Raw genomic sequence first — 20,396 nt, 5'->3', positions numbered from 1 at the left:
AATCCTGTATGCATTTCTTCTGCTGAACACAAAAGAAGATATGTTAAAGTATGTCGGTAACCTAACAGCTGATAAGCCCCATAGTATGAAAAAAAAAATACTATGGAAGTCAATGGGATCCCATCAAGTGTTTGGTTACTGACAATCTTCAAAATATCTGCTTTTGTGTTTAGCAGAAGAAAGAAACTCATACAGGTTTGGGTGTATCCCAACAACTTTAGGGTGAGAAAATGATGACAGAATTTAATTTTTTGGTGAACTATCCCTTTAATAATTTATTTATTGGCGATGTCAATAACAAATATTGTAAACTTAAAAAAATCAGGATGTTTTCAGTTACAGGATGCTTTCTGCATTGTTATAATACAGTGACTGTCAGACTCAAAAGTTCATCTATATTTTGTCCTTCTCCAGCTGTCCATTCGCTTGAGCTTTTTTTATCCATCCTGTGCTACTCATCATACATTTAATGATGGCCACTTTCAGTGGGGATAAATTTGCTTGGGTTAATTTACAAGCAGTGAAGTAATTTAAGTGGGGTGATAATTAGTTCATGGCAAACATACATGTATATCTCAAACTTCCTGTGAGTTTCTTGGAACTTTTTCCAATTACTTTATGGGCTTTCTTTCATTCTTGGAGTTTATTTGATTTATTTAGTAGTAGTTTTGTTGATATACAGCTAGTTCTGTGAAAACGAACAACCTGAAACTAGCAGGCAACCAACTATTTGTTTTTGGTATTTCTAGTGTGTATTCAGCAAAGTCAATTTCCTTTCTGGGAAGTATAGACTCTCTTATTGTGGGTTCACATCGGTGAAGACTGTTTGGTTAAGGTTTACAAGGTAGAAAAAAATATCTTTACTAACACAAACCAGGATGAAATTCTTTAACACAAGCAATTAAACACCAACCAGCTGTTCTGAACAACCGAGTTTGACCACCACTGATGTCTGGTCACGTTTGTCTAGACAAACAGAAGTGCCCAGAAGGGAACATTTAACTGCATTTGAGTTCCATATGTAGAATCTCAAAGTGTTATTGTTGTATATCATTATTAGGCATACACTGCAGTAATAAATCATTACAATTCAAGCCTAATTTGTTTGTTGAAACCTAGAAGCCATAGAGAGAGAAGACATTATTGCATTTAGTTTTCCATTAAACAATATTCATAATTAAATAATACATTTTATCTTTAATCATTTAAATGCATTATATCAGGATCATAGTGCATGGCAATTAGTCATTCAAGTCTTATTATAATTGGTAAAAACTGAAAGCCAATAAAATAAAAACATTGATATTGTTTATTTTCTTTAGCCAATATACAATATCACTCAATACGACAAAACACCTATTATTAAATACTACTACATTTGCTGGTGGTGGTAATACCATAAATGAGTCCTACCTGAGTCCTAAGATTTTTATCAAGGTAAAATCTACATAAAGTTCCCAATGAAAGTATAATTTAGTTTAAGACATTTCGAAGTTTAGCGAACAGTTTGTCGATTTATTAAATGATAAGCTATTTCCTAACAAAAGCTGTTTATTCAGCGTAGTCAAGCCTCTCCTCCATTGATATCCACAAAAAAAGAAAAAGAAAGCCTCTGATCTCCTTCCTTGCGTACCGCCAAAGCCACTGCGCTATAGCGTTAAACGTTACGCTTTTTTGGCTTAAGGTTGCAGGCTTGCCTTCCAGTGGCTTTGGTTAGTATGCCTAGTAAGACCATAATTAGATGGTTCAGGTGTGTGTAACTGGGGTTGGAGCTAAATTATGCAGGACAAAGATCCTCCAGGAGCAAGATTGAACACCCCTGCTTTAGAGCTTTCATAGCCCCTCAATTGACCCACAATAAAAAACAACTATAACATTCAATTTGAGATGGTTCAATTAACTTTATATTCAGATATATACAGTCTATAATATTATATATATATATATATATATATATATATATATATATATATATATATACACACACTTAAAATGAAATCTATTATTTTTGTTTGATTTTGACAGCTGTTTAGGAGATTGCTATAGCGCCAAATCTCTTTTTTTACTTTACTGGACTAAAAGGCTTAAGTGGTAGCCTGATGTCTACCTTATCTGACAGTTAAACTAATCAAGAGCAAAATAAAAATAAAAATGTGCTTATGTTGAAAAATTTTGACTTTACATAACTTCTCTTAATTTCCTCAATCTGTGGTCTGTCTTCTTGGTGATAACTTAACGAAAGGACAAAGGTCAAGCAAATCGAATTAGACAGCAGCCTGTCAATGTGCTCATGGTAATTTTTTATAATCAAACCTTCTGACGTTCCAGTAGTTTTACTGAACAAGTCTATAGATAGCAATGGTCCACAATTCAAACCCCTACCGAGAAACAAACACACTACAAGGTACAATTTCATGTTGTTGCAAACACATACACATTCAATATATTACAAAGTTACTTATAGTCAGTAGAATGTCTGTTGGGGGACAATCAAAATAAAGTGTTAGCAGATATTACTGAAAGTTAATTGTGGGAGCCTGATTAATTAAAGTAATAGTTCACCCCAAAAAAGGAAATTTTAGTTGGAATAGTTTGAATCTAAATATTATTTACTTTTAAACCCTTTTTTTTGGTTTGTGACGTACATACTGTACAATAAAAAACAACTCTACAAAGCAACTCCTTTAATCTGTAATATCCTGTGCTATTTTTAAATAAGTACAGCTGACCATCCTGACACACTGCTTCAAGCACATGTTTGACTGATGGGGCTCTGAAAAGACAGAATTCAAAGGAAGAGCATCCAATAGCACATTCTCTCTCTTCCAGTTTTCTATTCCCAGTGAGTGTCCTAGAGCAGCGGCTTCACAGGCCTGGCTGTGATCAGGCCACTGCTGAAAGATAGATTCCTTCACCTGCCCGTATCTGCCCTGGGCATCATAGACACATTCCTCTGAGTGGGATTGACAGACTCCACTGAGACTCTTTTAACTCCTAGTAGAAGAAAAGAGTTCACAAGGCAGCTTTGTAATGATGCATGTATTGTGCCATGTTCTTATCCCATGAACCCTTATTGTCATTTATTTAAATATCCTCGTATTCAGTCATCTGCAAAAGCATCCTCAATTATTTATTTGCTCAGCTGTCATTATCATTTGAAAATAGTATGTAAGCCGTTTCGGACTCAAGGTAAAAAGTAAAAAAAGGTAATTGTGAATTGTTAAAATTAGAAATAGTACATTGCCAGATACAAAGTCGCAATTACTGTACACTAATGTTGCAAATGAGAAACAGTGTAAAATACAAGAGACAAAGTCAAAATTGTGAAATATAAAATCACATTGTAAAGAAAGTCACATTGTGTGATGAAGTGGCAATTACGAAAAATAAAGTTCCAATTTACAACATTAATTTGTAACGGGAGAAAAAACTTTTGATTGATCCTCACTATCGGTTGATCGTGTTGGCCTGTCAGAAGAGATTTTTTTTTTTTTTTTGCAGATAAAACTGAATGATGAATCTGTTGTGTAAAATGTGAATCTATATTCAAAAACCCACCCCTTCAGGACATTTTTGGACACACAAATCATGATTTCCACACCTGGAACAAGACAAAAGGCTGTAAGAAAGGCACTTGAAGTGTCACCTCAGCCTCGGGTCTGGAGGCAGATGAGAACTGAATCATTTACTTTTGGAACAACAGTCTTTAAAAAAAATTCCAAAAGTAAAAACCAAAGATAATTTACGCTTTGTGACCTTAAAATCATACAGACATATCCCAATACATGAATTTTAAGAAATTAAAACAACTGCTTTACACTCTCTCTGTTACATTTAGTCGGGTAAATTTTAGTCGGGTATCTTAGGTTTACATCTATGGAAATGGCACTGGGATGGGTATTTAAACTGGCTCTACAAACCTGCCCTAACAGCACTAATTAGAGGTTCCACTGGAACTCTTAGATTAGTCCCCTGGTTTCGTCTTGATAGATAGGAATGTCCAGTCTTCCAGCTACCTGCTTTCCTTTCTCTATTTAGGGGGGGTTGGGAGATTGTTATCTCAGGCTCAGTTTACGTATACCAGCTCAGCCTAATGAGTCTATTTGAATGTGTATGGTCCACTTGTGCATTTGTGTAAGCCTGTAAAACCCTTTCTACTGATAATTGAGTGGTTATTCATAGTTTCCAATACAGATGTCATTGCACGCCATTTTGTGAACAAGCCTTCAGGTTAAAGAAGTCATGAAGCTTATGAATTTTCAATGAATGTGAGCATGTCCATTAATGGCTCCAAAAATGTGTTCTGAAATATTATAAAATATTTTAACTCTGCATTTTTACCATACTGACAAACCATGGCATAGAACACCTTCAGGCTTTTCTTTTTGCAAATAAAATCAATACATGTTATATGCATGTCTTTTTTACAACTCATGGTAAAAATAGCAAAGTGGCTTTGATAATTTTGGAACCATTTTCTTTTATCAGTAGGATAATTGTCTCATTGTTTTGGTCAAATACAATGAATTATTTACATCTAAAAATTGACCCTTCGCAGGGAGCTTGATTGACAGGTGATCTGACCAATCATACTTCGCCATCCGCCATTTTGTCCGACAAAGCAGTCAGGAGTTAGTAGATTAACATGGGAGGATTTGAACTTGAAAAATGCAGTGTACTGATGCCTTTCCGTGGTTAAAACAACATTCCTTCTTATGTTCATTCATGTTTATTTGATGCTATAAATTAACTAGAAGGAAGAGATGATCGATTCACGAGCAGCTTTAACTGAGGCTCTACAACGATCTGTCAGACACATGAAAGAGCCACAAAATGGTATTTATTGTCTAAATTTCTTTAAAAAAATGACCAAATTTGAAAGGTGAGACTTTGTTTAATATTAAAAGTAACCCAAAAGTAACCTGGTCTGTCCTGTCTGTCAGCGTGTTGTCAGTGTCCTCACTGCTCCGCAATGCATTTTTCACTGCGTGAGAACATGGTGTGGCGTGAGAGCGGCGTAGCTTGTCGGACATAGCAAGAGTAACTAAATGGGGTGGGTCTTTGTGAACGGTCAATTGAATAAATGTGAATAAATTATTATCTTTAAAAACAATATCAACTCTGTTTTACAGATATCTGAACCTGACTGATGGATTCTTGAACCGGTAAATAAAAACTGCATTGCAACATGGAGGAAAAAAAGAACTCATCCATTTGTAAATTATGTGTCATCATTTTCATTTAAGACACTTTTAGTTGATACATTGATTTTTTGGTTAACTATGTCCTGGCAGAAAACTACCGGTACTAGTACCTTTTTCTTTTCTTACATATTATTTTCTTACAATGTATTGCCTTTATCTAAGTACCATTATATCATCTATAATGTTTGATTTTAATATTGTAACCATTTTAAATCTAATTTATGAAAATGTATCTAATCAAAATGTAATCTTAAAAGGATAAGCTTGCCGAATTTCAAAGAGCTTTGCATTGTAATTATGAAGGTAGTTTATGTAAATGAACAATGTATACAACAAAAGTCTGCATTAGAGTGCTAGTGCTCACAGTTCCTTTGTTGTATGTATGTTATTGATGCCTATAATTGTAAACTCTAAAACGTGGGCTATATATTCATAATATATATGGTAATACAAATTTAATTACTGTACCTTTTTTAAAATCTCATGATTATTAGGTTTCGGGTTATAGGCTAGTTTTTAAATTGTATTAAACTGTGTTTTCTTAAACTTCTGTAAACTACGCAGTCTTAAGGACAATCTTGCCGGGTGCAACATGGGTTTATAGTCAATTGCTTCTCCCTTCTAATATCATAGTGTCAAATAATACAATCAACTTTTACCTTAATTATAATTGTCATTTATCATTACTTTTAGTTTCCATAAATCTTTTTTCTAGAGTAACAGTCTCAATTTTTACATTTTATGTTTAAGGCTATATGTTATGTATCAAATTCTGGCTTATGATGTTAAATATCATGTTCTGGCTGCCCATTTTACTCTGCTCATTATTGCAGCTACAGTTCAACAATAACAACTACCACCGCTAGTTAGCTGAGCTGTTAGATACATTGCGAAACATTGTGTAATACTTGTGTAAGACTGACTCTTATGCAGTTTGTCAAGTGTATGTTCCATCTGTAATAAAGAAAGATTATTGAATCAGAACTGTGTTAGAAATTGCTCTAAGTAAACAAGCAGATGCCAAAATAGATGGTTACGCAAGGAGCTCACAATAAAACTATTATTTTTTATTTAAAGAAGTTCATTTTACTACCTCCTTTTTAAGGTTTTAATTTGTTTTATTGCATCGATTGCAAAATTCCAGGTGCACACTGAAACACCTCAAACCATGTGTGCTGTGTGATAAAAGACAGGAATTAGTGGTCACCTCAAAAACACCTGAACATCAGAAGTCTCTGAACTGACATGTTTATAAAAACAAAAAGGAAGAGGAATGTGCGGAAGTAGTAGGTGATGTAGTATAGTGAGGGCATCTATACTGCCTTGTTGATAATAATACATGGCATCTTAAAGGTACACTGTGTAGTTTTTTAAGTATTTTATTAGCTAAAACCAATGTCTTTATTCATAAATATGTCATAATTGGTGTAAAAATACCTCTGCAAATGATCTGACTTATCCTCGTCAGCGAAGAATTTCCTATGTTTATTTACATTGGATGGGTAAGTCCAAGGAGGCTTCCATGTCGTTCCGCCATTTTGGAAAACTATATTAGCAGAGAGGGCGCCCGGTTAGTCTTTTAAATAGTGATTATAAAATCATCGCTACAATCTTTGCAAAACGTTTAAAAACTATTTTAGAGGACATGATAGATGAAATGCAATCAGACTTTCTAAAAAAATATATATATATTCGGCTGGTTCTGTTGACCTGTTAGACTATTCAGAGTTAGTGAGGGATGATAGTGATATGCTTTTTCTGGACTTTTATAAAGCCTTCGATTCCATTGAACATGGGTTTATATTCAAAACTTTAGAAAATTTTAGTTTTGGGAACCTGTTCATTAGAGGAGTTAAAACTTTCTGTCAATGGGAATTCTTCCATTAAGCTTAAACATGGTACCTCTCCAAGATTCGAATTGCAGCGGGGAATACGTCAGGGTTGCCCCATTTCACCATACTTGTTTATATTGACTACTCAATTATTAGCCAATTACGTTAAGAATAGTGCCTTGCAAGGAGTTGATATCATGTGAAAGGAGATCATCATCAGTCAATTGGCTGATGATACTACCCTTTTTCTAAAAAATTCAGACCAGATTCCCTTGGCTCTTAATACTATTAAAACGTTCTCCAAGGCATCTGGGTTCCATCTCAATGAGCTCAAATGTGAATTAAAGCCAATCAAACAATTATCTGTTTGCAGTATATGTAATATCCAAGTCAAAGAGACCACACCCTACCTTGGAATAGTAATATTCAAAAACTTAAAACTCAGATGTGATTTAAACTTTTTACCCATCATAGAGATAGCTATAAAAAAAAAAAAAATCACTGGCTTCAGAGAGATTTATCTTTAATAGGAAGGATTCTTCTCTCCAAGCCAGAAGGCATCTCACGTCTGACATACGCAGCCATCTCATTAGACCTTCATAGAGTAATGTGTAAAAAGATTGATCAACTATGTCATTTTGTATGGAAAAATAAGACTCAAAATATGTTTTGTCCAACAGCTTCAGTAATAATGGTGGTGCGACGTCAAATAATACTTTTAAAATCAACTGGATGGGAAATTACTTGAGAAATCCATTCCGTACAAGTCCTTATTTTTTGAAAACTGGTTTAAGAATGGGATCAATCGGGTTAGCCAATTATTTAATCAGGATGGTTGTTTACTTATCAAGAATTTGTCTCTCACTATAATATTCCTGTTACTCCAAAACAGTTTGCAACTGTATTTGGTACTATCGCTAATGGTGTCATTATGCTATTTAAGTGCCATAATAGTTTTTTGACAAGTTCTGAAATACCTCTCCCAGACCCGGCTGACACGTATGTAGGCAAGATATGTTTTAAATCTACATTAAACAATAATAGAGCTATTCATCTTCTTTTTCTCAATGATTGTGTTTCCACTCCTCATGTTGTTACAAAATGGAACACGTTAGTGGAAAATTTTTCATAGAAAAAGGTTTGGATTCTCCCTAACAAGTACCTTTTGGTAAATAAGGTCAAAGAGATTTCTTTTAAGCTTATTTATCGATATTATCCTTTCAAAACGTTCATGGTGTCCAAATTTAAATTAAGTATAATAAGTAGATCCAAAGTGTACTTTTTGTGATTCACAACCAGAGACTATCTTACATCTTTTTTGGCATTGTGATCATACAAGAAAACTTTGGCAATACATTTGCTAGTTCATTGTGAACTAAAGACTTTTAGCTTTACTTCAAGGATGTTCTGTTTGGGTTTTTATGCAAAAGCAATATGAGAATATTTTATTTGCAACTTAATTATTTTGCTTGCAAAATATTTTATTCACAAATGTAAAACTCTGAAAGTTACCCCCACTTTTTCTCACTTTCAAGAAGATGATCTAGGCCTACCTCTTGTAACAAAAAGGCTACTAAAACTTTGAATGTATGCTCATTTTTTGGTGTTTTTGTATATAAAAATGTTTTTGATCTTTTTATATTCTTTTTATGTATTTATTATTATTTTATGTTTTGTGGAGAGAATTGTTTTTAAATGATATTCCTCATTTTTTTTTCTTTTCTGTTTGTATTTATTTGTGTTTTTCTTTCTTTCTCTGAATTCCAATGTGATGTAATATTTATCAATCCCTGAACATCTGGCTCTCTTTTATGACTTATGGCTTTTCATCTTTGTATTGTGCAAGTAAATGTTAAATAAAAAATAAATTAAAAAAATAGCAGAGAGGGACAAAAAGCACTAGCCTACTTCAACGCATTTTCGTTCAGAGCCAGTGTCACGTGATTGAAACCAGCAAAAGCGGACAAGGAGATCAGTGAGAGGCGCTTGTCAGTGCCCCGGCAAATTTGAAAGGCTGCACTGCACGGTACTTCATAATGTTGCGCGTCAAGTTGCAGTTTGTTTGAAATAACGTACCTCATCACCCGAAAGAAAATTTGATGAAGTGCTATTGGAAGACATGTTGTCATAGCTTCTTGGTACATAACGGTTACTATAGTTGCAACACGCATTTGAAAAAGTGAGGCGCTAGAGAGCACTATTCGTTTGAATGCAAAATACAATTTCAACGCTAGATGGGAGAAATTCCTACACAGCAGGGCTTTAGAGTGCGAGCAAAATTTGTAAGGGTGCGACTAAAATTTTTCCTAGGTCGCACCGGTGCACCTAACGTCCTCGCATTCGCTGCCTCTCCACGAACTAAGCGTTTGTTCTCCTTTGACGGAACTCACACTCATGGGAACTCACAATCATCTCTCACACGGTGCCACAGCTCGCACAACATGACAGCCCTGCTTAATGAGTGACGACGAGGGACAGAACTAAACAACTAAACTAAAAACAGACTCGATCAGTCGATCAACGAAACGCCGATCCAAATGCGCTGAACTGTGTAGAATCTCATATGGTCCAGCGCATTTAGATCGGCGTTTCGTTGATTGACTGATCGAGTCTGTTTTTCAAAGATGGCTTCTGCTTGTATACGTGAAGTTGACTGTATGTATAAAATATCTTCTTATTAAACTGTCTGGACACTGTCAAAGTTCTCAATGCTTCGGTTTGAAGGTAGGGACCCTCATTATGCTACCGTGTTAGTGTGGGGCTATTTTGAGCCTTGTTAGTGGTATTAACAAGCGATTTTTATTTGTCATTACTCTATGCCCCATATACTAGCGTTATACTAGCGTTATAGGCTAAACTGTTTTTAGAGACAAAACTATTTACATTCGATAATTATGAAAACAAATCTCAGATAACGGTTGACTAGGTAACAATGTGTAATTAGACCAAAGGTTCATTTTGCGCTGGAGTTCTCCTTTAACGACAGAATCAGCACAATCAGTGATTGTTGTAAAATGCAGTCTAGCTACTGTTGCTAAATTGCGGGACGCGTTTAATATTAAAAAGAGCTATTAAAAGCACAAAAATCTGCGCAAGAGATGCTGTTCGCAAGGTGCGCGTGCGCTCCGAAAAGAGACAAACAAATACTTTATGTTTCATGTGCCCAAAGGGCAAATGTCAATGATCAAATGTACACAAAAGTATGTCAAAATGACCGGCTTGGAGATTCACTAAAAACAGTTTATATCGTAAATGGACGTAGTTATGGAAATAGTTGGGAGAAAATATGGTGCATCAGTAGCCCATTAGATCTGCACTTTGTCTTAAAGGGGCCGCAGTCTAATAAACATGCGGACGATTGCGCCATTACTGCGAATCAAACAACAAAAGGCAAAGAAAAAAATCACTCACAGCTCTTGAATGAATAACTTCAGCTTTTAATAAGCATTAATATATCTATGATAAACTATGCAGTGTTATTTTACATTTGATTACTTTATTAGATTTATTTTTAGACCATACCTGAACAGTAGTGTTAGTAGACCTTCCTGAAATTAAAGCACTCTGTAGGCCTATATAATGTGTATCTTTGTTTATCTTTTGTTTATCTATTCTATTGTTTATCTTTGTTAAATATATATATATATATATATATATATATATATATATATATATATATATAAACAAAAAGAACCGATAAGAATACAGTTAAAGTACAGGATCGATAAGCAGTATCGTTAAGAGTAGTAATACCGTTAAAACCCTACTCCTCGTCAATGCTCCGACAACAGCCCAGACATGGAGCTACTTCAGCCACCAGTCTCCCCAGTCCCTGGTAAGATGCCAAGCCCTGGTCCTTTGTCGGAGATGGCATCCAACTCAGAGACGGAGGTAGAGCCTACCGAGCCTAGAGACTCAAAATAGTTCGTTAAAAAAAAGATTTGTATTTTTATATAAAGTATGATTGTGCTTCAAATAAATAAATAAAAGTATTTACCTACACCTTATTCTTGTTTAAAATGATTTACATAATAAATAATAATGTATATAGAGCGTGATAAAAAGGTGATCTTGAAATTGTGGCGTTAAAGGTGACGCGAGCCGAGAAAAAATTTGGGTGCACCCAAATTTTGTGCTGGTGCACCTAAATAAAAAAAGTTAGGCGCACCAGTGCAACCAAGGCAAAAAGTTAGTCTGGAGCCCTGCACAGTGTACCTTTAAGAGAGACCTTCACAGTATTTGCATCCATTATTCATCAAAATCCTGAGTTGAACAAGAAAACAAGTTTTGAGTCGAACATTGACAAAAACTGAGAAGACAGAAAGCTGAGAATGCTATTAAATATACAATAAGTATATTTAATAAGTGCTCTGATATTATTGAATTCTAATATATTCTAATTATATAAAAAATAAAATAAAAAGACCCAACAGAGACTGTTATGTCCACAGCACACCTATGTAACACTGTACAGTCCCTGCGGTCAGCCGATGGGCAGAGTGTGGTCGGGAAAGAGGGAGGAGATGGAGAGGAGTTATCGCAGGAATGCTGACGTGACCGCAGTGCAAGAGGAACGGTGCCACTGGCCAGGCCAGGCAGAAAGCCTCCCCTCTCCCAGCTCACGTTGTGCTTGATCCAGAGGGGTAAATTATCCTAGGATCCTCTATTTATACAGTGTGTATATTTACAGCAGTGGATGATTGGGATGCTGCAATGTGTGAAAGCAATGCGAAAACGTTGCCATCCTTTCTGGGAAAGAGTTATTCTGAAGCAGAGAGTTGATGCTGGCTGATGCTGGCAAAGCTGAATAGCATAACTGCCATGACTGTGAGGGCTTGTTCCACTGAACCTGCCCTGAACTAAACCTGTTGAAGTTTGGATGAAATTTAGCAGAAAGATTCATATTTATTTCATTACAATCCTACTCTACTCAGGGTTTTTTTTTTTCATATAAAGTAATATAATAATAATAATAATAATGTAAATGACAGAAAATCCTGACATTCCTTTAGGAACCCAATAATAAAACATGTCCTAAAGGTACTAAAGGTTGCCCGCTTTGCTTTAAAGTGACAGAATTTATATACAAGTGCTGATTGGCTAGCATGTGGTTGTCAACTTTGTTTACAATATTTTCACTTTATTGGACATGTAGAGGCACCCTTCTTGTGCCCAACCGTGACTGTATTGACATAGTAGCATGTTGTCTGTAAGCATACTTGACTTGTACTATGGCTGAAGAGGTGAAGGGGTTGAGTGCTGGTAGAGGCATTCATCTGTAATCTATGTATCCTTAGACAGTGATCATGGCCACAACTGTGGCATACAGCTGGATGTAGCCATAGGTTAAAATTTCAGATGTAATGCTGGGAGATGTTAAACTGATATAACATTACTGGACATGGGAATGGTACTGCCAAAAATGATTAATATGACTTTTGTATAAATAAGCAAATGATTGACACTCATTAGAAATCAGGTTTTTAGTTAGTCTAGTGACTACATGTATATGCTCCACCTTTTCTATGTGGAGCTCTGTGATTTCGAGATACAACTGTATACATTTAATTTAATCTGACAAATTTAAAATGTATATTTCTGTGCTGACTGGTTTCCACTAATCACTCAGTACTACACCAAGTGTCCAATTTAGGTGCTTGACTATGCATCGGTTACAAGTGCACCAAAAGTTATTTTAGCAAAGTAACAAAATAGAAACAGACTCATCAAGCACCCATGGCATGCTGGCTATTCGGCGAATGCTAACATGGGTTTTTCACAAGGGTTGCTAAGAGTGGTGTAGTGTTGTCCAAAACATGTATTCGAATAAACAGAGTGCCCTTTATTTTGGTTCATGTTATTAAAGGCATCAAACAATTCATTAGTGGAACAACTATAGTTGTACGATTTGCATTGTTCAATTCTGTGTATATTTACTCTCCTTGAAGATAATATATATGACATTTGTGTTCTCCAAGGGATTTCTGCTTCACAATGTGCTGAAAGGTCTGAATCACATCAAATTTAAACCCATAAATTCAAGCTTTGGTTGGCATTTCATAAAACTATTTATCTGAACGTAGTGAGGGTCACTGGGTCAGAAGGAAATGTAAATGCTATATTTTAATTATATTACATTATGTGTGTGATTAATAAATGTAAAAATGTCATTGTTGACTAATGAAAACTAATGCATTAAACTATGTTAACAAATTTAAAATTATTATATAAGTGTTAACAGGAAAAACTGTACATTGGGGCATAATTAAACATCAAAACACATGTATATGTGCAGTAATATGGTGCTTCAAATAGATTACTCTTGTTGAGTTAACAGTAATGGAGTTGATTAGTTTTAATAAACTAGAAAATGTCAGATATCAGAGAAAATGATGACCAAAACAAAAATATTATTGGTCATTTAATCGGATATGTGAGGTGGTATCCACACTGCTCCATAAATGGAAAGAGGGTATTTATATCTAGATGTGACCACAAGGTTTCCATACACAGTATGTATTCTCAAGTATCTACCCTGATTCTCACTTCAGCTAGGTCATGCTAAGCTAAAGTCGCAACATAAAAACATGAACAAAATAAAGTAGTGTTTTAAAGCTTTCCTTTTTTTAATAAGTATTCATAAATAAGGCTTATAGATAAAGTATGAATAAATAAGGCCTAATTAAAGATTGACAGCTATTTATCCTCCTGCAATTGATGCTGGATGCTTGTATTGGAGCGCTATATCATGTGTCACATTAAGAGATAAACTCGATGTACTCCTGACAGCAATGGGGGATTTCCATCATCATCCGGTGGACGCATTTAAAATCCCATCCCCAGTGACTGCAATTGCAAAAGATATATTTGGACTCTCTAGAAATAAAATTATATGAGAGGATTTTTTTCAGGCAGGCAGCAGGACATCATGCCTGTTAGGTCAAACTATGCTTATGGTTGGCAAATAGGTCATTAGGTAATGTGCCTGAATATACCTTTCAACACCTTAGTGCTGCTGATTATTTGCATGGATGCTTGTGTAACTTGAAGAATTAAGGTAAATCAAAAAGAAAACCCTTGTTTTATCATTAAAATACAGGGCCCTTGGGTAACCTTTGTCCACCTGTTTAACCAACTGGACCAAGTATTGTGTGGCTTGACCTTTCAACTGCCCCATGAAGTGACCCCCCAAGTTATAAGCACGTGAACTATTGTACAGCAACTCAAACACATCTAAACACAGAATTCATTTATTGACTGTAAAGTGTTATTGGAAAAAAAGTACCAAATACGCACACACACGCACACGCACAAGTTTTCATGCTTTATGGGGACATTCCAAAGACATCATGATTGTATACTGTACAATCAGTATATTCTATCCACTAACCCTAAATCTACCGCTAAACCTACCCATCACAGAGAGAGAAAAAAATTGTATTATAAGATTTATAAGCTGTGTAGGGTATGCCAGAACCACACACACACACCAACAAATACAATTATTTTTAAATAATTATTTTAATTTATTTTAAATCAATTATGGGAATGTATTACATTTAATATTGTTTATAATTTAATATAATCTATGAAATGCCAAATTCCAAAAAAATAAAAAATATTTTGTCCCTACCACTCCAACAGAAGGCGCTGTCGCTACTCGATGGCTATATCTAGAGTTATTTTGGCAAGGTAAACTAAATGGATAATTTTAAAGAATATATTCTCATGAATAAGAAGTTAAACATCAGATGCCCTGACCATTTTCTAGGTTATAGGGCAACCACATCCCTTTCTATTCCTTGAAGTATTTGTCAAACATCACAAATCAGTGGCCACATAAATATGGACACACATAATCAGAATTTCACAACAGAACATGCTTGTCTTGGTTTATGTCTTTATTCTTTCCTTTTAATGTCTATAGGAAAATGTATGTTACTGTTCTTAATATTAAGTTTTATTTTTTTTTGCTTTCAGTGGGTAAGGAAGGAGAAAGAGGGAGGGAGGGGTAGAGTGAATGCAACACTTTGGGGGGCTGTCCAATGTGCTGCCTTAAATTAGCCGTGGGAGAGGTTGGACTGAGGGTGGAGCTTTGTGCTGTCACTATCTCCCTAAGTATTACCTGCAGTGCTTCAGTAGGTTGGCTGCACTTGTACTGTGTGTAAAGACAGAGAGTGGGGATAGATAGCAGTGAAAACCAAGCCTTGAGAAATCAAGGGCACCATCATAAATCTGCAGTGCATCTATTTTAGCAAGTTCATGCAGTGCAACTTGCTGTAGATATGGCTGGTTGTCTGCAAAGAGGAATACTGAGTGCAGCAGGAGCACCTCTGAAGTGCCTGTTTATTTTGATTTCATTAGGATGTTGTCTCTCTAAAGTGGACGCAGATCCTTTCGACACAGCTTTCCGCCATAGTCACAGACCTGGACCTACCGCTGAAACAATCTTGGTAGCCAACAATGGGATTAGAGTTCCCTTTGGACGCTCCATCTATCTGGATTCTATCAATGACCTTGTGACTGAAGTGCACGCAGGAGACCGCTGTCACATTACAGTTCTGGACAATGACCCACTGGCTCAAAGACCTGGAATGCTAACACCCAAGAAGTTCCCCTGTGCTTTTGGTGCAGAAGAGGTGAAATATACTCACTTTGGTTCCCGGAGCCCAAGCAAAGACCACATTAAACTGCAACTGAGGTATGACTCCAACACAGACACAGTGGTTGTTCCTCTGATTCTTGAAGTAGAAGTGGTCTTTCAGCAACTGGAGATTGTCACTCGTAACATGCCTCTGGTTGTGGACAAGCTCAATGGTCTAAGCAACCCAATTGACAAAAAAACTTTGGAGTTTGCATTTGAAGATGGTGTCACTACATGCAAGGTGACCACACTGGTTGGTGCAGGCAAACTTCCCAGGTATGGTGGTCTTACTGATAACTCTGTTAATGGCCAGATGATTAACTGCGATGATTTTGTCAAGAAGGGAATTCAGTATCAACACACCGCAACTACCAACTCTCCTAACAGAGACTACATTCCAATGCTAGTGGAAGTACAAGATAATGATGGTAATACTATTCAACAAGAACATTTCCAGATAATGGTTAGAATCAAAGAGGGTAATGAAAATACACCACCAAAACCTAGCTTTATATCTATGATGATGATGGAGATTGACCAGTTTGTGATGACAGCCATTACTTTGGATATGCTGGCAGCTGAGGATATTGAATCAGATTCTGATGAATTAATCTTTAACATAACATCTCCCTTGGGCTATCAGCAGGGCTATATTATCAGTACAGATGATCAAAACCAGCCAATCACTTCTTTCCATCAGAGAGATATTAAAGATCTTAAGATCGCTTATAAGCCTCCCTCTGAGGATTCAGACTTAGAACGAATTTTCCAGATTGAATTTGAAATTGTTGACATTGATGGGGCTGTTTCTGATCCTTTTGCATTCATGATTGTTGTGAAGCCAATGAACACTTTAGCTCCGGTAGTAACCAAAAATACAGGACAGCTGCTTTTTGAGGGTCAATCAAGACCACTATCCAGCTCACACAATTTAGAGATCAGTGATGAAGATAATCTTGATGATGTGAAGATTACTGTTATTGATGGCTTGAAACATGGACAGCTGACTGTGCTAGGGTCTCAACGGAAATTCTTTACTACAGCTGATCTAGATGCAGGCATTGTTGTGTACCAACACGATGGAAGCGACACTTATAGTGACAACATTATATTCAGAATGACTGATGGAAGTGATGAAGTAGAGTTTTTATTCCCCATCACAATAGCCCCAACTGATGATGAACCCCCTATTATAAATGCAAACACTGGTATTGTGCTTTTTAAAAATGAAGTGATGCAAATCTCGCCCTTTATCCTGAGTGCCACTGATATTGACTCTGAGGATTCAACTATTAAATTCATATTAGAAGAGCCATTCTCAGCAATTGGTGAGCTGCTCATAAAACAGGTGGAACCTCCTCCAGATCCATCTGTATGGAAATTTAGTGCAACAGATGAGATGTTTGAACATGTGGTGACAGAATGGTTTCAGCAGGATATTCTGGATGGGAAGCTGTTCTATCGTCACAAAGGTCCTCATAGTACCACCACTGTGATTGACCAGTTTGCCTTTAGAGTCCAGGATGACAATGACCCACCAAATCAATCAGGAGAGCAAGTGTTCATAATTAAAATCCACCCGGTGGATGACATTCCTCCAGAACTTTACACTGGCACCACATTACACATGACAGTCAAAGAATATGAGCTGACATTTTTTAAGAAGAAATTTCTACGTTACACAGATCTGGACTGTGATGACAGGGATCTTAAATACACCATCATCAAACCTCCTACTGACACAGATGAAAACAGCCTTGTTCCTCTTGGTGCCATTGTACTGACTGATAGCCCTGACATCATAATTAGTGAGTTTACACAAGCTCAGGTCAACCACCATAAAGTGGCATACAAACCCCCAGACCAAGAGCTCGGAATTACTCCAAAAGTGGTCCAGTTTTCATTCAGTGTGGAGGACACTGCTAGTAATTCTGTTGATGGACTTTTTACAATCTTTTTACAGCCTGTTGACAACAAACCCCCTGTAATTACTAATACTGGTTTCACTGTTCTGGAGCGAAATACTTATATAATAACCAAAAATGAACTTGATGCCTCTGACCAGGACACGGAGGATGAGAATATCAAATTTATAGTGACCCAGATTCCCAGGTTTGGGCAGCTGCAATATTTAGGAATTGACATGTCTAATGGGGAAACATTTGTGTTGGAGGACATTGAAAACAGCCGACTGGCCTACATCCACAGTGGTGAAGAATCTCTTCACGATGTCATTAAGCTGGACATTAGCGATGGTTTCCATGAAGTCCCAATTGTTGTCAAGATCAGCATCAACCCTGTCGATGATGAAACTCCAAAAATTATGTTACCGGCAGGTTTGTTAGGCACGTCCATTGATGTACTTGAGAATGGTGCAACAGAAATCACCAGCAATGTTATTCAGGGTCGTGATGAAGACACAGATGACCTCATGCTGACTTTCATAGTTGAGGAGCCTCCTAGGCTAGGAGAAATAATGGTGAATGGAGCTCCTGCGGAGCGCTTCACCCAGCAAGACATAATCAATGGCGTGGTCGTCTATGTTCACACTAGTGGTGAAATTGGCCCCATCAAAGAGCATGATTCATTCAATCTCACAATATCTGACATGTCAGATGAATGGGTTGTTGGTGGCAACAAAGTTCAAGGGGTCCGTGTCCAAGTCACCATTCTTCCTGTAGACACCATTCCACCTATTGTTAATGTAGGTGGCCAATTTGTAGTAGTCGAGGGTGAGAAAAATGTTATCACATTGGAGCACATTCAAGCTGAGGACATGGACACTGATAATGATGATATATTGTGTACTATCATCGTTCAGTCCACATCTGGCTATGTGGAGAACATTTCCCCAGCTCCTGGGTCTGAAAAATCCAGAGTAGGCACCGCCATCACTGCATTCACAATTAAAGATGTTGGTCTAGGCCATATCTATTATGTCCAAAGCATTCATAAGGGTGTTGAGCCAGTGGAGGACAGATTTACTTTCCGCTGCTCAGATGGCATCAACTTTTCAGAAAGGCACTTTTTCCCCATTGTCATTATCCCAGCCAATGACGAAAAGCCAGAGATTTTCATTCGTGAGTTTGTTGTCATGGAGGGGATGAGTTTGGTTATTGACACACCTATTTTGAATGCTGCAGATGCAGATATCCCAAGTGATGAATTAGTTTTTGAAATACTTAAAAACCCAAAACATGGAAACATAGTTCAGCAGTTGAGCACTGGGACAGTTCCAGTGGTGACATTTACCTTAGAGCAGATCAAAGAGGCGTCTAATATTGTTTATGAGCATGATGACTCTGAAACCAAGGAAGACAGTTTTGATATTCGACTCACTGATGGGAAGCACACTGTTGAAGAGAAGGTCATAATAATGGTCATTCCTGTTGATGATGAAACCCCAAGGATGGCCATCAATGATGGCCTGGAAGTAGAAATTGGAGAAACCAAAGTAATTAGTAACAGAGTCCTGAAGGCCACAGATCTGGATTCTGAGGACAAAGAGCTTACTTACATTATCCGTTATGGCCCTGGCCAAGGCTACCTTCATAGAATTACCAAACATGGAGTTGTAATTGGCAACATTAGTATTGGAATGAATTTCACTCAAGATCAACTTGACAAACAGTTGATACAGTACGTTCACACAGGCCAGGAAGGTGTCCGTGACCTGCTAAAGTTTGACGTAACTGATGGAATCAATCCTCTCATTGATCGGTACTTCTACATTAATATTGGCAGCATGGACATGGTCTTCCCTGATGTTATCAACAAGGGTGTGACACTCAAAGAGGGAGGTAAGGTCACCTTGACCACAGACCTTCTCAGCACAACTGACATCAACAGTCCAGATGAATATCTAAGTTTCAGTATTACTCGTGCTCCTAGCAGGGGCCATCTTGAAAGTACCGATCTCCCAGGGGTGCCCATTTCCACCTTCACTCAGCTGCAGTTAGCTGGAAACAAGGTCTACTACATCCATACATCTGACGATGAAGTGAAGATGGACAGCTTTGAGTTTGAGGTGACAGATGGCTATAACCCTGTCTTCCGCACCTTCCGTGTATCCATTACAGATGTCGACAACAAGAAGCCAGTCTTGACGATCAACAAGCTTGTGCTGGGAGAGGGAGAAACCAAGCTGATCACACCCTTTGAACTGACAGTGGAGGACCGTGACACACCAGACAACCAGCTGCGATTTGTAGTGACTCAAGTGCCAGTACACGGTCAACTTCTGTTCAATGGAACACAAGTCATTACATCATTCACCAAGCAGGATCTAAATGAAAACCGTATTACTTATAGGCATGATGGCACAGAGACAAATGAAGACAGCTTCTCCTTCACAATTACTGATGGGACTCACACAGATTTTTATGTTTTCCCTGATACTGTATATGAAACTCGTAAGCCTCAGATGATGACTATTCATATTAGCACAGTGGACAATGGGGTGCCTCAAATTATTGTAAACAAAGCAGCACCCACTCTTAGGGTTCTTCATACTGGGCACCTTGGATTTTTGATTACAAGCAAAGCTCTAAAGGCTGAGGACAGAGACAGCCCAAACAAAGTGCTTCAGTATGTTGTAACTGAGACCCCTCTTCATGGCTTTATCATGAATTCTGCTTTGGGGAATGATAGCATCAATTCCTTCTCACAGGGTAAGTTATACTTATGTTCCGTTTTGTTTCTTAAATATTTAATGCA

The 20,396-nt window shown here is 37.0% G+C and overlaps 2 protein-coding genes and 1 long non-coding RNA gene across 7 annotated transcripts in view; 2 read left to right on the top strand and 1 right to left on the bottom strand.

The window, feature by feature from the left end:
- The window catches only part of LOC306999941 (uncharacterized protein), a 34,581-nt gene extending 28,399 nt beyond the window's left edge, over positions 1–6,182 (top strand). For all 5 annotated transcript variants that reach the window (XM_079615069.1, XM_079615071.1, XM_079615067.1 and 2 more), the window contains one exon: positions 5,133–6,182. The gene's annotated coding sequence lies outside the window, so the exon portion shown is untranslated. The remainder of the gene's footprint in view (positions 1–5,132) is intronic.
- LOC306999942 overlaps positions 2,162–20,396 on the bottom strand; it is a 37,153-nt gene continuing 18,918 nt past the window's right edge. Inside the window, exon 3 of the long non-coding RNA XR_013797938.1 lies at positions 2,162–2,994. This is a non-coding gene — a long non-coding RNA (uncharacterized lncRNA). The remainder of the gene's footprint in view (positions 2,995–20,396) is intronic.
- Positions 15,194–20,396, top strand: part of frem3 (Fras1 related extracellular matrix 3) — a 29,001-nt gene continuing 23,798 nt past the window's right edge. The window contains exon 1 of the mRNA XM_079615055.1: positions 15,194–20,350. Coding sequence (XP_079471181.1) covers positions 15,322–20,350 — 5,029 coding nt within the window. The 5' untranslated portion in view covers positions 15,194–15,321. The remainder of the gene's footprint in view (positions 20,351–20,396) is intronic.

This window comes from Phoxinus phoxinus, assembly GCF_949152265.1.
Source record: "Phoxinus phoxinus genome assembly, chromosome: 6".
Classification (NCBI taxonomy): domain Eukaryota; kingdom Metazoa; phylum Chordata; class Actinopteri; order Cypriniformes; family Leuciscidae; genus Phoxinus; species Phoxinus phoxinus.
Note: the sequence above shows the minus strand (reverse complement) of the source record. Positions and strands in the feature narration are given on the sequence as shown.